Below are 14,119 nucleotides of genomic sequence, written 5' to 3' on the forward strand. Positions count from 1 at the left end.
TTTTATTTTTATTGGGTAAAAATCATTTTCCCTCTTCAACTTTATCTTAAAAATTAAACTCCCTTTCAATTTTGAACAATAGTCATACTCTCTTCCTTTATCTTAATTAAATTTTTAAAATAACTATTATACCTTTTTATCATAATTTTTCTTTACTTCTTTAAAATCATCATATTTTCATTTTTTAAATTCCTGTAACAAATTTTTCATAAAAACATGAACATTATTTTCTGAGGAAAAAAAGTGATAAATACTATATATAAGCTAATGATGATCTATAATAAAGTAAATTAGCATCATAAAGAAATTAATTTTATTAATAATAATCAAAATCTAATATTTATTTTATAAGTGAAAATAATAACTAACATTAACTTTATAAACGTATTTCAATGCAGAAAAAATAAAATAATGAATAAAAATAAGGCCGAATTTCTTAAAGATTATATTTATTTAGATAAATTATAATTTATGCAATACTCTATTAAATGACAATCTTAACTCATTTATTTATGTTGACAATAGATAATATCGTTTCTTATTACTTGACCCTCATACTAAAAAAATAGTTGTTTTAATTTACTTGTCCAGTTAATGAAATCAAGAAAATTGTATTATGTTTTTTTTTTTACCCTTAGTATTAAATAACTACATAATATAGTAATATAGACAAAATTAAAGTTTTAAAGTATTATTATAAGGTTAATTCAGTAAAATACACCTTTAAATAAAATTTTGTTAAGGATTGTGTCATGTCAATAAAAGTAAAGTAATATGAAATGGTGTAGTAAGATATTCGCGAAACACAAATATATAAGCAGATGCATGTATATATACACACTTAGCTTAGGGGGGCTTGGTTGAGAATAAGTTATTTCAAGATTAGTTATATATGCCATAATAAATTGTATCAGCATGTATATATGATAACTTATTTCATCACTGTGATATAAATGGTGGGATAAATAATTTTGAGATAAACTAATACCTCTAACTAAATGCAAGATAAAATAATCATGAATTTTATCATCGAATTATTATAATTATACCTCATGCCAAACGACTCTTTAATACATATAATATTGAAATGACGATCTTAAAAAAATAACATATAATTTTGTGACAAATTTATAAAAAGTATTATTTTATTTATAATATTAATAAATTTAAATAAAATGCTATAAATACCTACGTAAAAAATATATATTATATATATAATATAAAGCGGCATTAAATAAATATAGAATTTAAATTACAAGGGTAAAATGAACAATGCATAAGATAAGGGGGAATATGATTATTGTTCAATGTTGAAGGGAAAGTTTGATTTTTAAGAAAAAGTTTGAGGGGTGAAAATGAGTTTTACCGATTTTTATTGCATATTCTATTTCCCATATAATAATAGTATATTCCCGCATAACCATACTGGAATTTTGCAACACAGAGATTAATGGTGATTAGAAAATGATCGTATAAATTTATAGAAGTCCTAAAGGTTATGCGACATTTACTTTTTTCTTATAAAAACCAACATAACCAGTCTCATTCTGAAAACTAAACAACCCCCTATTTAGTTAGCAAGCTTACAAATATCTAATATTGTGTTTTTTTAATTTGAAAAAAAAAAAAATTAACAGCTTGGAGTTGTTTCAATTGAAAACTAGTTCATAGAGCAAGAAAAGATTGAGAAGGAACTGAAGGAGCTGAAAGCTGCTGGAGTTGATGGTGTCATGGTTGATGTGTGATGGGGGATCATAGAACTAAAAGGCCCAAAACATATGATTGGTCTGCCTATAAGAGCTTTTTCCTACTGATTCAAAAAATAGGACTGAAGATACAAGCTGTTATGTCATTCCACCAGTGTGGTGGGAATGTAGGAGACGTGGTTTATATCCCTCTTCCAAAATGGGTACTTGAGGTTGGTGAAAAAGACCCTGATATCTTCTACACTAACAGAGCCGGTATCCGGAATAAGGAATACTTGTTGTCTCTTGGTGTTGATAACCAACGTCTCTTTCAAGGACGAACTCCTATTGAGGTAATTATATATTTCACTATACAATGAAAATTAATTTATACTATAAGAAGAGGGAACTTCTACCAATGGTTTCATGTTTGAGTCTTGAGAATGAAAAAAAATCTGGTCAGTAGGGAAGGGAACGATTGATTATTATGATCTGCATATGTATGAACGGTGCTTATCAATTTGTATTATTGTGATATTCTATTTTATATTTTCATGGTTTTTAGATTTATAGAGACTACATGGCTAGCTTCACGGAGAACATGTTAGATCTTTTGCAAGCTGGGGCTATAATAGACATTGAGGTTGGACTTGGTTCTTCTGGAGAACTCAGATATCCTTCTTACCCAGAGGCTCTAGGTTGGAAATTCCCTGGCATTGGTGAATTTCAGGTGAGATTTTGGTTTTGATTTGAACTATGAATACACAGTAATAAAAAAATACTAAAATGTATCTCTACATATAAAAGATCACACACATTTGAACTCTTCGACCGGAATGTTGCAGTGCTATGACGAGTATATGAAAGAAGATTTCAGAGAGACGGCAGATGAGGCAGTGAAGCCAAAGTATAACCGTCCAGGTGATGCAGGAACTTATAATGATACACCTGACAAGGCAGGTTTTTTCAAGAAAGGGGGTAATTATCAAACAGAATAGAGCAAGTTCTTCTTAACTTGGTACTCCAACAAGCACACCATTCATGGAGATCAGATCATTGGAGAAGCCAACAAAGTCTTCAGGGGTTTCCCAGTCAAAATTGCAGCCAAGGTACATTTACATCTCCCTCCTAAGCATGTTGTTTTTTCTTAAATATGCTGAATTATTGACTTTCTATTAATTGTACTTTATTTGTACGAAATTATTTTTGATCTGATCATAGCTTAAAAATTCTTCTGCACCATCTAGAAAATCTGTGTATGTATCGGGAATTCACTGGTGGTTCAAAGACAGAAGCCATGCTGCAGAGCTAACTGCGGGATACTACAACTTGTCGGACAGAGATGGATACAGACCCATTGCAAAGATGTTGTCAAGGCACTATGCTTCTTTGAATTTTACATGCCTTGAGATGAAGGATAATGAACAAGCAGCTGAAGCTATGAGTGCACCTCAAGAACTTGTCCAGCAGGTTTTGAGTTCAGGGTGGAAGGAATTCATTGATGTAACTGGTGAAAATGCACTAGCAAGATATGATGGCACAGCCTATGATCAAATCCTTCTTAATGTTAGACCAAATGGTATCAATTTACATGGTCCACCAAAATTGAAGATGGCTGGATTGGCTTATCTTCGTCTATCTGATGATCTCATGAAACAACACAACTTTGACATCTTCAAGAAATTTGTTCACAAAATGCATGCCGATCTGGTAAGTGCTAACTAAATGCACACTTAAATTATTCAAGAGAAAATAATTAAACAGAATATTTAGATGAACAAAATTTTAGACTGGCTTTGAAAAAACAGTGTACTGCTTTATATCTATTCCTGCAGGATCCATCTCCAAATTTTGCGAATCCGACTCCTCTACAAAGCTCTCAACGTGAGATTCCAATTTAGAAGCAGCTAAAGAAAACAGAGCGTTCCCATGGTACCATTTCACAGATATGCCTGTGGAGTGTGGAAATCCTTTTGATTGAGAATTGAGATGATTAATATTTTCAACTAGCCATATATGCATGTTTCTATTGTAAATGAATTTCAATTCCCATGTGCAACAATAAATGGAATTCCTGAGCTTTAGTGTCTTGGATAAAATAAATCAGTTTTCTCGGCTGTATTTCTGGGAAGCAGTGGTTTGGTGCTCTTTTAGTATATGTATTTTGAATGTTCATGTATGAATGTATTTTGAGTGTTTTATGTATAAACAAGAATATTTTTGCCTTGCAATTTTTTGTTTGCCTTCATAATAATCGGACTATGGACTAGCTTACTTGGTGGATTTTCTCCACTATAGTTGAGATGTCTTCGGCAATTGAAATGGAGGGTTCAGACCCCGGCAGTCGGTAGCACCCACTCTACCTAGAGAGTTACGTTGAATTAAAGAAGGCGTGTTATTTACACTGCCACCTATGTACTGAAGAACCACGGCTACAATTGTACGATCCTGTATCTCGCAGCTAAAGTACGACTAGTTCAACGTCAACTAATCTATTTGAACTCGGGAAAACAGGGTTGTATTTAAACCTACAGCTCAAGGATCTAGTGTAACATTGTAGTGAACTAAGACTTAAGGCCCAAAATAAATTAAGGCTTTAAAGTGTGACAACAACGATAAGAGAGAAAGTTTTCTGTGCCATGAGAGGCTACAGACTAGTACCATACCTATGGTCATAATATTGAGTAAAGTAAGCACGTTGGAAGTGATTTAAGATTTAAAGGGAGCTCTAATATAAAGTTGTGCTGAATGCTATGTTATGGACAATTTTTCCGTATGAGCCCTCACAAGGTCCAACTTCAAACCAAAATATTTACAGGATATAAAGAGTTTATGTGTTGAATTACCTACCAAATTAAAGTTCTTTGAATCTAGTTTCCAGTGAAGCTAACCGCTCGTCGATTCGAGCACTATATAGAAGTTATATATGTTTTTGTACCCTAACTCGGATTCTAATTTATTTTCTTCATCTCTCTCACCACGAAATTGATCTCCACAGCACCCAATCTTGTTTTTCTCTCCTCGAAGCTCAAGGTAATTGGATCCTGAGCTTAAGCATGGTTATTCCTCATTAATCACATGACCCTATTGTTGATTCTTTCCCGATTATAGCTAATCGAAGGTGTCTTCTGAGGGAATTTTGTGAAAGGAACTTTAAGATACTTGACATCCAAGGTAAGACTTCTTTTCCCTCTTCATCTATGAGCCCGTAGGATATATCTAACACGTATTTCGATAAGGGCTCACAGGATGGTGATGGAAAGTCGTGAGTCCAAGTTTTAGTGATTATATAGTTGTATATAGGGCTGTTTTGTGTGATGTGAAGATTGGGAAGTATTGTTTGATCTCGTAAGAGGTTTATGATATTGTTGTAAGGCGGGCGGTAAGCAACCGTGTGGAGAAACGCCATTGATTTGAGGGCCTTCAAGTGTTTGATGTATTGCTAATATGACCTAAGCTTGTTGTTTAGCTAAAATTGTTAGCTTTGTTATTTGTCATTATTGTAGATTAACGCTTTAACAGAAATGTTTAGTCGCCATAGTAGTTCTAAGTCGAGTACCGAGGTATGTAAGGGTAGATCCTTCTTGTCCTGCTAGGACATGACCCCCCAATCACATGTTATCTCTTGTATGAGTTCCTGAGGTCCTAGATAATAAAACAACGTGAGTTAACATGTTATATGCTTCATGATTATGCACTTATTATAGTTATTTCACTCTTTACTGTTATGAATGTCAGAGTAAAGTCCTCCTGAGAATTGAGTCACTATGAATTCCATTGCTATATAAGCCTAAAGTATAAATGGAACAATGCGTACTTCCATGTCTAATATCTTCCATTGTCATTACTCTTAATGAATATAATATCTCATCTTTTTTTTTCCTTTTTTGTTCTGAAGCATTGGCGCCAAGAAGATCAAATATGTGCACAAAATTTGAGGGAATACTGCAGAACAGGAAGTGGTGGAAGCTGATGCGGTTTTTGGGTTGGAAAGCATAATCCAAAAGCATATTGTCCAAACGCCTAGTAAAGAACTTCAAAGTTTTCAATCAAAAATTACCAAAAATTGGACTTATAATAACTGAAGTCCTTTGTTGCTATGTTCATCTTTACTTCACAAAAGAGGAGCGAAGAAGGGGTGGTGGGGGGGGGGCTATAGGGGAAGTTGATACAAGTTTCAAATTTACCTTAAGGTACATATATAGGTCCATTTTTTGGTCTTCTGAATATGATAGCCTCGTTCTTCCCTGCATACTCTGGCACATCCAGGGGGTGATGATATCCATCATCTTAGGCCCCCTCCTCTTCAGTTGCCTCATCAGCAGAAACCTCTTCCAATCTCTCAAGGAAATCTTTTTGGATAATTTTCTGGATAGTCGAGTCATTAAAACAAATGCCATCTCTTGATGCTGCTTCAAATTTTATCCATAGTTCTTTCTTCAAAGTGTTCTCACCTGGATGCTTTCCCATTACGAGGATGCTCTGGGATTTTGTCATCATGGGAGTGCTTTCAAAGATATCTAAGTTGCCACCAGTTTCTATACCCAAAAGAAAGAGAGAACATTAAATATCAGAATGGTCATGTTAATGAAAACCAAATGGAAACATCCTGATGTTTAATTTTGTTTTCATTTTTTCAAAAAAGAAAGATGTTGAATATCATTTTATTTAGGTTCACAAAAATATGTTTGCTGATAAGCACGGGGGGAGGTGGGGGTGGGTGGGGGGTGGGGGGTGGGGGGTGCATATTTCAGCAGTGGGTACTCACCAGTTCCATTAGTCAACGGTTCTTCCACAGGTGGCTCCATCAGAACACATGTTTTGGGTGGTGAAAAAAGAAAGTCTGGCGATTCATCATCGACCACCTTCCCTCCATTTGTCAAGTTTTGATTCAATCTGATTCCAAATAGCTCTGGATACTTCGTTGCCAAATGTTCAGCAGCTCCGAAGCTTGAGGATTCTGAATCTTCAGACATGCCAGAAAAATGACGTGAAACAGGAAATGGTGTCATTTTATAAGCCCCGTGCTTGTCCCTACAGTTGTATTCTGATGAAGGTTCAAGCAGTACACAGGTCTTTGGCGGTGACATTTTCAAGCATGGAGTCATTACAAGCAACGAGCTGTCAATTTGTGATGTAAGTATTACAGGCGAACTACAATCTCTTTTCTGAGGGACCACTTTGATGGGCATATCATTAGCAGAAACTTCATTAGGAATTGACTTCACTTCATTATTCACAAGCAATATGTCCATCTCCCCAGTTACATCAGTAAGGGATGGTGGTTGACTAGCCATAGCTTTTGTTTTCTCAATCAAACAATCTTCCATATCTCCCCTAATATCAAAAAGAGGGTGTTTCTGGGTATTTGTGTCTGATGCATACTTGTCAAACTTTTTAGAGGATTCCTGGCATTTGGATAAGAGCACTTTGCGGAGAGGCAAAGGTGTGAGCAAAAAAAGTTTTCCACTCTCGGTTGTACAGCCTGCCCGCCAGGACACAAGGGGTGATGGAGAAACTAGTGAATCCCCCATGGATTGGTCGGGGCTATCAACAGCATCACTTATATTATCAGCTACCACAGGAATTGCTTCACTAATTTGCGACTGTTCAGATGGATGTTCAGACCTCGTGGATAGATCAGAAAGGGCTTTCTGGAATTTAGGAACACATGTCTGCATTTGCCACCATATAATATATGTCAAATACGGTGGATAGAAGAGACTAATGAAGGAGCAGAAAATAAGACAGAAAAAGGTTAACCTTCAAACAAGCTTGCATTTCAGACAAGACATGTGCAAAAGATTCAATTTCCTTTCCACTCTTCTTGCCTCCTAGTTTGAGCACTTGAACAAGTTCATCAATCTGCAATTGATCATGTAAAAAAAAAGATGACATTAACCTCTTTATGAAAACATTAAAGATGATACAGGGAAAACAAACATCAAAATATTGGTATCCGTTACAGTTTGACCAAGATGTAAATATGCTCTTCAAATTGAAGTAACTTGAGAATACAAGATGGAGATGATGTGAGTTACTGTGATATATATAGATATCTGGATGCCATGTCATTATTCAAATTGCTTATATGTTAGGTAAAGACGACCATAAGTAAAACTCCTAAATCTAAGAAACATAAAAAGAGATTGAGCACTATGCCAATGAGGGTTAGGGGAAAAGGTATAAAAAGAAAGCAGGAAGGTCCAATTTTGCACATAGTTCTTCAGTTTTTCCTACTTACCGGAATAACCGGGCAAACAACTGATGCTCATCATCTTATTCTGGGTAACCCTTTGAATTTCCGAAAGAACATCAATAACAATTACTTTCAATTCCAAGCAAATCGGGGTTGCCTATTTGAATCCTCCCAATAATTTAAAAAGTTAGTTTCTCTAACACTAGAAGTTCTTTACATTTCCAAAACACATATAAGTCTCTAACAAGACTCAAAGACTCCTACCAAATATTGGATGCAGTGGAACATACTAACATGACTATAACTTAATCCCAACTAACTGTGATTGCCAATGTAGATCTATGAATTTCCTAAAGGACATTAAGGCGTCATTTGTTTGCATTTAATGGAGGTCTGAATCTGAATAATTCAGACTTTAGATCATTAATTGCATTTGTTTTTCATTAAGATTTTGACTCTTAATAGGTCTGAATAGGTCTTAATCATTCAGATCTGGAATTAAGTCTTAATCATTAAGAGGTATTCTTGTGTTGGATAATATTCACCACCACTCTATTCATAATCATCAGTCACCACCACTAACCACCTCTGCCACCACCATCATTGTCAACCACCACCTTGCCACCAACCACCACCACCACCAATAACCTTCACCATCACAACCGCCATTCACAATTATAATTGCCAATAACCACTATTTTCAGCCGCTACCATATCTACCACCTTTATTATTTTAATTATATCTGCCAATACTACCAACGCCAACGTCAATGCCAACACCACCACCATCATCAATCACTATCGGTCAATCCTGACTACTAACCAACTCATCTATTACAACTAGCGTCACCGCTAACTACCACTAACACATCATCAGTATCCACACATTCTTCGGCTACCACCGTTGTCGTCGGTGTCGCCACCTCTACCACTGCTTCAACCATCATCTCCACCATCACAGCTAACAACATCTCCAACTACCACCAACACATCGTCAACCATCATGCATTCATTTTTAAGCTATCACAATCAACACCTCCACAATTAATAACATCAACCAACTTCACATCACTACCACAATCACTACCAATCGTCACCATCATAATAGTCATTACAATACCAAACATCTCTATCATCACAACTATCACCACCAACATTCTAATCACTAACATCAATCATTACCACTATCACCATTACAAACCATCTCCATTATCACTAACAAATATAAATATTTTTTCAATCAAATAATAATTTTATTATATTAAATCAAATATTTTTCTCAACAACAACATACCCAGTATATTTCTACCAAGTGAGCTCAATGTGAGATAGAGAGGCTACTTTCGATAGACCCCCAGCACAAAATAAAGCAATCTAAGATAAGATAAGGAATAGTAATAAAACAAGATACAATAGAAATTAGCTTATTCAATAATACCCAAAGCAAGATACTTCAAGTATACACCAAAACATACAACATCCTAACTCAGACTAACCTTCTACTCATATTCGCCTCCTCCACAACTTCATATCCAGGGTCATGTCCTCGGTAAGCTAAAGCTGCTTCATGTCATGTCTAATCACCTCCCTCCAATATTCCTCTGATCTACCTCTACCTCGCTTGAAACCATCCCTAGCCAACCTCTCACACCTCCGCACTAGGGCATCCATGCTCCTCCGCATCACATGACCGAACCATCTCAACCCCGCTTCCCTCATCTTGGCTTCCACCGAAGCCACTCCCACCTTATCTCGAATAACCTCATTTCTAATCCTATCTTTTCTAGTACACCCACACATCCACCGCAGCATTCTCACCTTCGCTACCTTCATCTTCTGTATGTGGGTCTTCTTAACAGGCTAACACTCTGCCCCATACAACAAAGCTAGTCTAATTATTTTTTATTTGAGTTATATTTTTAATTATATATGCAATAAATAAATTTTGTATATTCAGCTATTGAAAAACAAATATTTTTAACCATTTAAATTTCAGATCTGAAGACAACATCTTAATCATTCAGATATGCATTTAGATTCAGACGTCTATCAATCTCCTCAAGCAACTTTGTCTAGAATTCTGTTCACTGTTAAGAAGCTATCTCTGCACAGGCCGATAATTTCCGTTAATTTGTAGACACATCTATGGAGGCAGTAACAGCAGGTAAAGACGCTCAACAGCAGAGTGCAAAGACACCAATTTCTAATAACCAATGTGAACTACTGGAAAACTCCTCCAATCTCCGCCTCCGCCCCAACAACAACAACATACCCAGTGAATAAGTGGAGTCTAAGGAGGGTAGAATGTACACCGACCTTACCCCTACCTCGTGGAGGTAGAGAGGCTATTTCCGCAGGGACCTCTGCTCGAGTACAACAAACCAAAGTAGGTATGCACCCCTTCCACCCAAACAAACCAAAAGAGAAAGATGCAGGAAAACCTGTTTTACATGAATAAAGCTCCCTAACAATGCAGTAACTGATCAAAAGATCTTTCAGTTTCACTGAGAAATACCCAAAATAGTGATGGATACATACTTAGCACTGCCTGGAAAAATGTAAATTACTCACTACAAAACTGGGACAATCTGAACAAGTTGAAAAATCAAGTAAAATTGCGATCGTATCACTTACACTACACAAATCACCTATGGCTATGCAACAAAGCAATTCAATGTTACTAAGTAAACCAATTAATTAGCTAAGCAGCACTGAAATTCTCATTGGATTGGCTGTGCCTGTATAGAAATTCTATGCCCATTCCACTCTATTTGTAGTTTGAACCCATTTCATTCTAATGCTAAATGATTTATCATTTAAGGGAAATTAAATATTTTTTAAAGTAGAGATTCTGTATGTCTCACAACCAGTGGCAGAGCAAGAAGTTTCAAAAAGGTAAACACATTAAGATTTAAGAAGCCAAAGAGATTCAACATCTACTATATATACCTGAAAGAAAATTAATTTTAATTATATATAAGCAGTATAATTTTCCGATTAAGGAGTTGAGATAAACCCCTCGGCCCTACCTGGCTCCGCCCTGCAGTCACAACATATACAAAGAAGATGAAAAATTATCGAATACTTCTCGAACTATTGCGACCGAAAATCATTCATACCTGTTGAATGACGGAGGAGAAATCAGAGTGAACGAGAAGGAGACGATCGATGACATTTTCCACCGCCACTGTTCCAACGTCGTTTTCTCTTCCGTGGATCTTCTTGGTTTTGAAAGAAGCTGCTAATGGCTTTACCATATTTGAATTCGAAACATCTCGTAGTGGTTTCCTTGTAGATTTCAATCTGGCCGTAGTTTTGCCGGCGGTGTTCTTCGATTTGTTCATCGGCATCTTCGTATAGTGTTTCGCCCAACGGTAATTTCTTACTGTCTACGCTGAATTTGAATTCTCTTCGGGCTTTGTTGAGATTATATGAACCGGTTTGGTTTGTCTCGTTCAGGAGTTCGACCAATTGGGTGGGCCGGGCCAACTAGGAGGTGTATATTAATGATTAATGAAAATTTGATAGTTAGTTCAAATAGTTAATATGGACCCTTGGTAAAAAAATTAGGTTGTATATATATAAGATAAAAAATGTATATTTGTGTACGTATATTAATGTTGAACCATATGAAACAAGGCACTTAGATAACCCACAGGTGTTATTTGCTCTTCTTGGGCGCTTCCTTTAGCCTCCTGCGTGGATTCGATTCCTGCTAGTGGTTGTTTTTTTTAATTAAAAAAAACTTAGGTGTTGCTGCTATAGAAATAAATAAATAAATAATAATAATATAATAATTTTTTTTAATTTAAAAAAAAAAAATAGGTGCTGCTGCTATATAAATAAATAAATAAAATATAATAATAATAATAATAATAATAATAATAATAATAATAATAAAAACGATGCCGTTTTAACACAAAAAGCAAAACTTTGGCAGTGCACAAATATGACCTTTAACTATTCAAAACTGCACAAATATGACCTCCCTTCAAGTCAGCCTTTTTAACAACGTGACACCGTGTGATTGGATTACCTTTCCACGTAGGCACGAGTGAGACTCACGCATGGGGTTGCAAAATCGGAGGTCATATTTATTTAGGTTTTGAATAGTTAAAGGTCCTATTTGTGCACTATCAAAGTTTAAGGTCAAAGTTATAATTTGGTGTCAAGTTTAGGATCATATTTATGTATTATCTACGCGTACCATCTATATTTTCATGTACATCTACATCTACATCTTCTACATCTTCATCTATCTATATCTATAATTTTAAATAATATATTAACAGTATGAAGATACTTATAAAAGTGATCTAATTTTTTATTATTCTAAAAGTCTTCACTTTTTACAAAATTATCTTTTTATTTTTTTAATATATTTAGTAATTTAATATCTATAATATATTAAAAGTGTGAAAACCCTTAGAAAAGTGATTTGAACTTTTTGCCCTTTATTAAAACATTCTGCTTTAGATAAAATCATTTTTTTACCTTTTTTCTTTAATTTATATTTTATTATTTTTAGAAAGGGTCAAATATACCCTTTTATTTTTGTTAATTGGCTAACTTTGCCCTTTATTAAATCATGGGGTTATTTATACCCTCATTGTGAGCAAACTTGTCAAATATACCCTTCAATTTAACAATTTCTGTTATCTTACCAAAATTGCCCCTTTAAAATTGAAATTATCCATTACAAATGGGTATGCCTCTATCTTCATCTTCTTTTAGCAAAAAAAAAAAAGAGTGAAATGGGTTCAATTCCCGATTTTCTCACCACCAGCTCCACCATACAACCACTAGCCTGGGATTAAGTCCCCTTCTCACGATGGAACAACTCTAACGCCAAAACATTTATCCGCCATGAACAAACTCAGAAGAAAATGCAGGACATAATTTGCTTCCATAAATGCTTTGATTCTGCCTTTAACATTGCCAGTAGTTACAATCTTGCACCTCCGTCAAGCTGAGAAGAACTGAATGAGAAATGTTTTGTTCTTGTGTGTGTGTGTGTGTGTGTGTATGTGTATTTTTTGGCTGAGAACAATGCTAACATTAGAATGCAAGTTTACAATTTGTTATTCAAATTTAATGTGATAAAGTTTTCTTTGCTAAATTTGAATTTGGGTTCTAAATTGACAAACTAGGGTGATTTTTGTATCAGTTTTGAATGTTTTCTCATCATCTTTGATGCTGATGATGATTACTTTCTCTTTATTAGTTGTCGAAAAGCTTGGAAGAATCAAAAGGGGAAAATGTTGTGTTATTGTTTTTCTTTTTTCTGCTGAAACAATGTTAGGATTTGAAGTGCAACTTTTCAATTTGTTAACTTTTTTTTATAACCATGGTGTTCGGGCCAGCTTGTACGTACCTCGACTAATTTCACGAGATACTTGGCACCCAACCCCAGGAACCAGGTAACTCGGTCCACTATAGGATAAACAAATGAGAAGAAATCACCTAGTGTTTGTGTAATACCCCGTACCTTTTCCTAGCTTGAAATCATCTCAAAAATGCTAGGAGCCTTCTTTGAAAGATGAATCCACTTTTGTACATGTGGTATTTTTAAGATTTTTACTTTTTGTCATAAGAGAAATTCAATAAGCTTTTTATCGATATAAAATTCGCCTAAATCCGACAACCGAGTAAGAAGTAATGACTATTTCAAGTTCCCGTCGTAAAACAGTGTCATATTGGTCAGTGGCGCGCCGCACCACAAGCTAAAATGGCAATTGTCCTTTTCCAGTGTCTTAGCTTCTCCCCATCGCGCCAAAGTTCCAGGTCACAAAAGAAGAGGCAACGCAATGGCTCCGCTTCGCGCCATCCCTCAGTTTCCCAATTGTCAAATTCCAGTGACACGGTGCGATATCATCGCGTCACGCCAGGGGTCCAATTCGAAAATTTTTACTGAAATTACAAGACACGTCCAAGGTTAAAAGGGTCAATTTCCCACCCCTATTTAAGCCCTTTAATACGTGATTCGGCCACTTTAAACCCAAAATACACTCTCTTCTCTCGAAACCTTCTCAAGACCAACCTAGGGTTTTTCATAGAAGATTCAGAATCAAGAATTTCCTCCATCAATCGTCGTGTATTTATGAACCAAGGTATGCATAATGTTCATTCATGGACTCTTTTCGTCCATAAAGCCCAAGAATCCCTTTTCTATATTCAAGTTTATGGATTTTCTTATGAATTTCATGATTGGGTTGCTCTTGTTCATATGGACAAT

At 35.4% G+C, this 14,119-nt stretch overlaps 1 protein-coding gene and 1 pseudogene across 1 annotated transcript; one reads left to right on the forward strand and one right to left on the reverse strand.

Annotated features, from left to right (window-relative positions):
• The first annotated feature begins 1,434 nt into the window (after positions 1 to 1,434).
• Positions 1,435 to 3,916, forward strand: LOC107851777 (annotated as a pseudogene).
• A 1,796-nt stretch (positions 3,917 to 5,712) lies between these two features.
• On the reverse strand, positions 5,713 to 11,372 carry LOC107851404. The gene is made up of 4 exons (XM_016696403.2): positions 11,004 to 11,372; positions 7,449 to 7,550; positions 6,454 to 7,360; positions 5,713 to 6,223 (listed from the first exon to the last, which is right to left on the reverse strand). Exons 1-4 carry the CDS (start codon positions 11,232 to 11,234, stop codon positions 5,976 to 5,978), a joined length of 1,488 nt encoding a protein of 495 aa, XP_016551889.1. The 5' UTR covers positions 11,235 to 11,372; the 3' UTR covers positions 5,713 to 5,975.
• Between the last annotated feature and the right edge of the window lie 2,747 nt (positions 11,373 to 14,119).

The sequence above is a fragment of the Capsicum annuum genome, chromosome 12 (assembly GCF_002878395.1).
Source record: "Capsicum annuum cultivar UCD-10X-F1 chromosome 12, UCD10Xv1.1, whole genome shotgun sequence".
Lineage (NCBI taxonomy): Eukaryota > Viridiplantae > Streptophyta > Magnoliopsida > Solanales > Solanaceae > Capsicum > Capsicum annuum.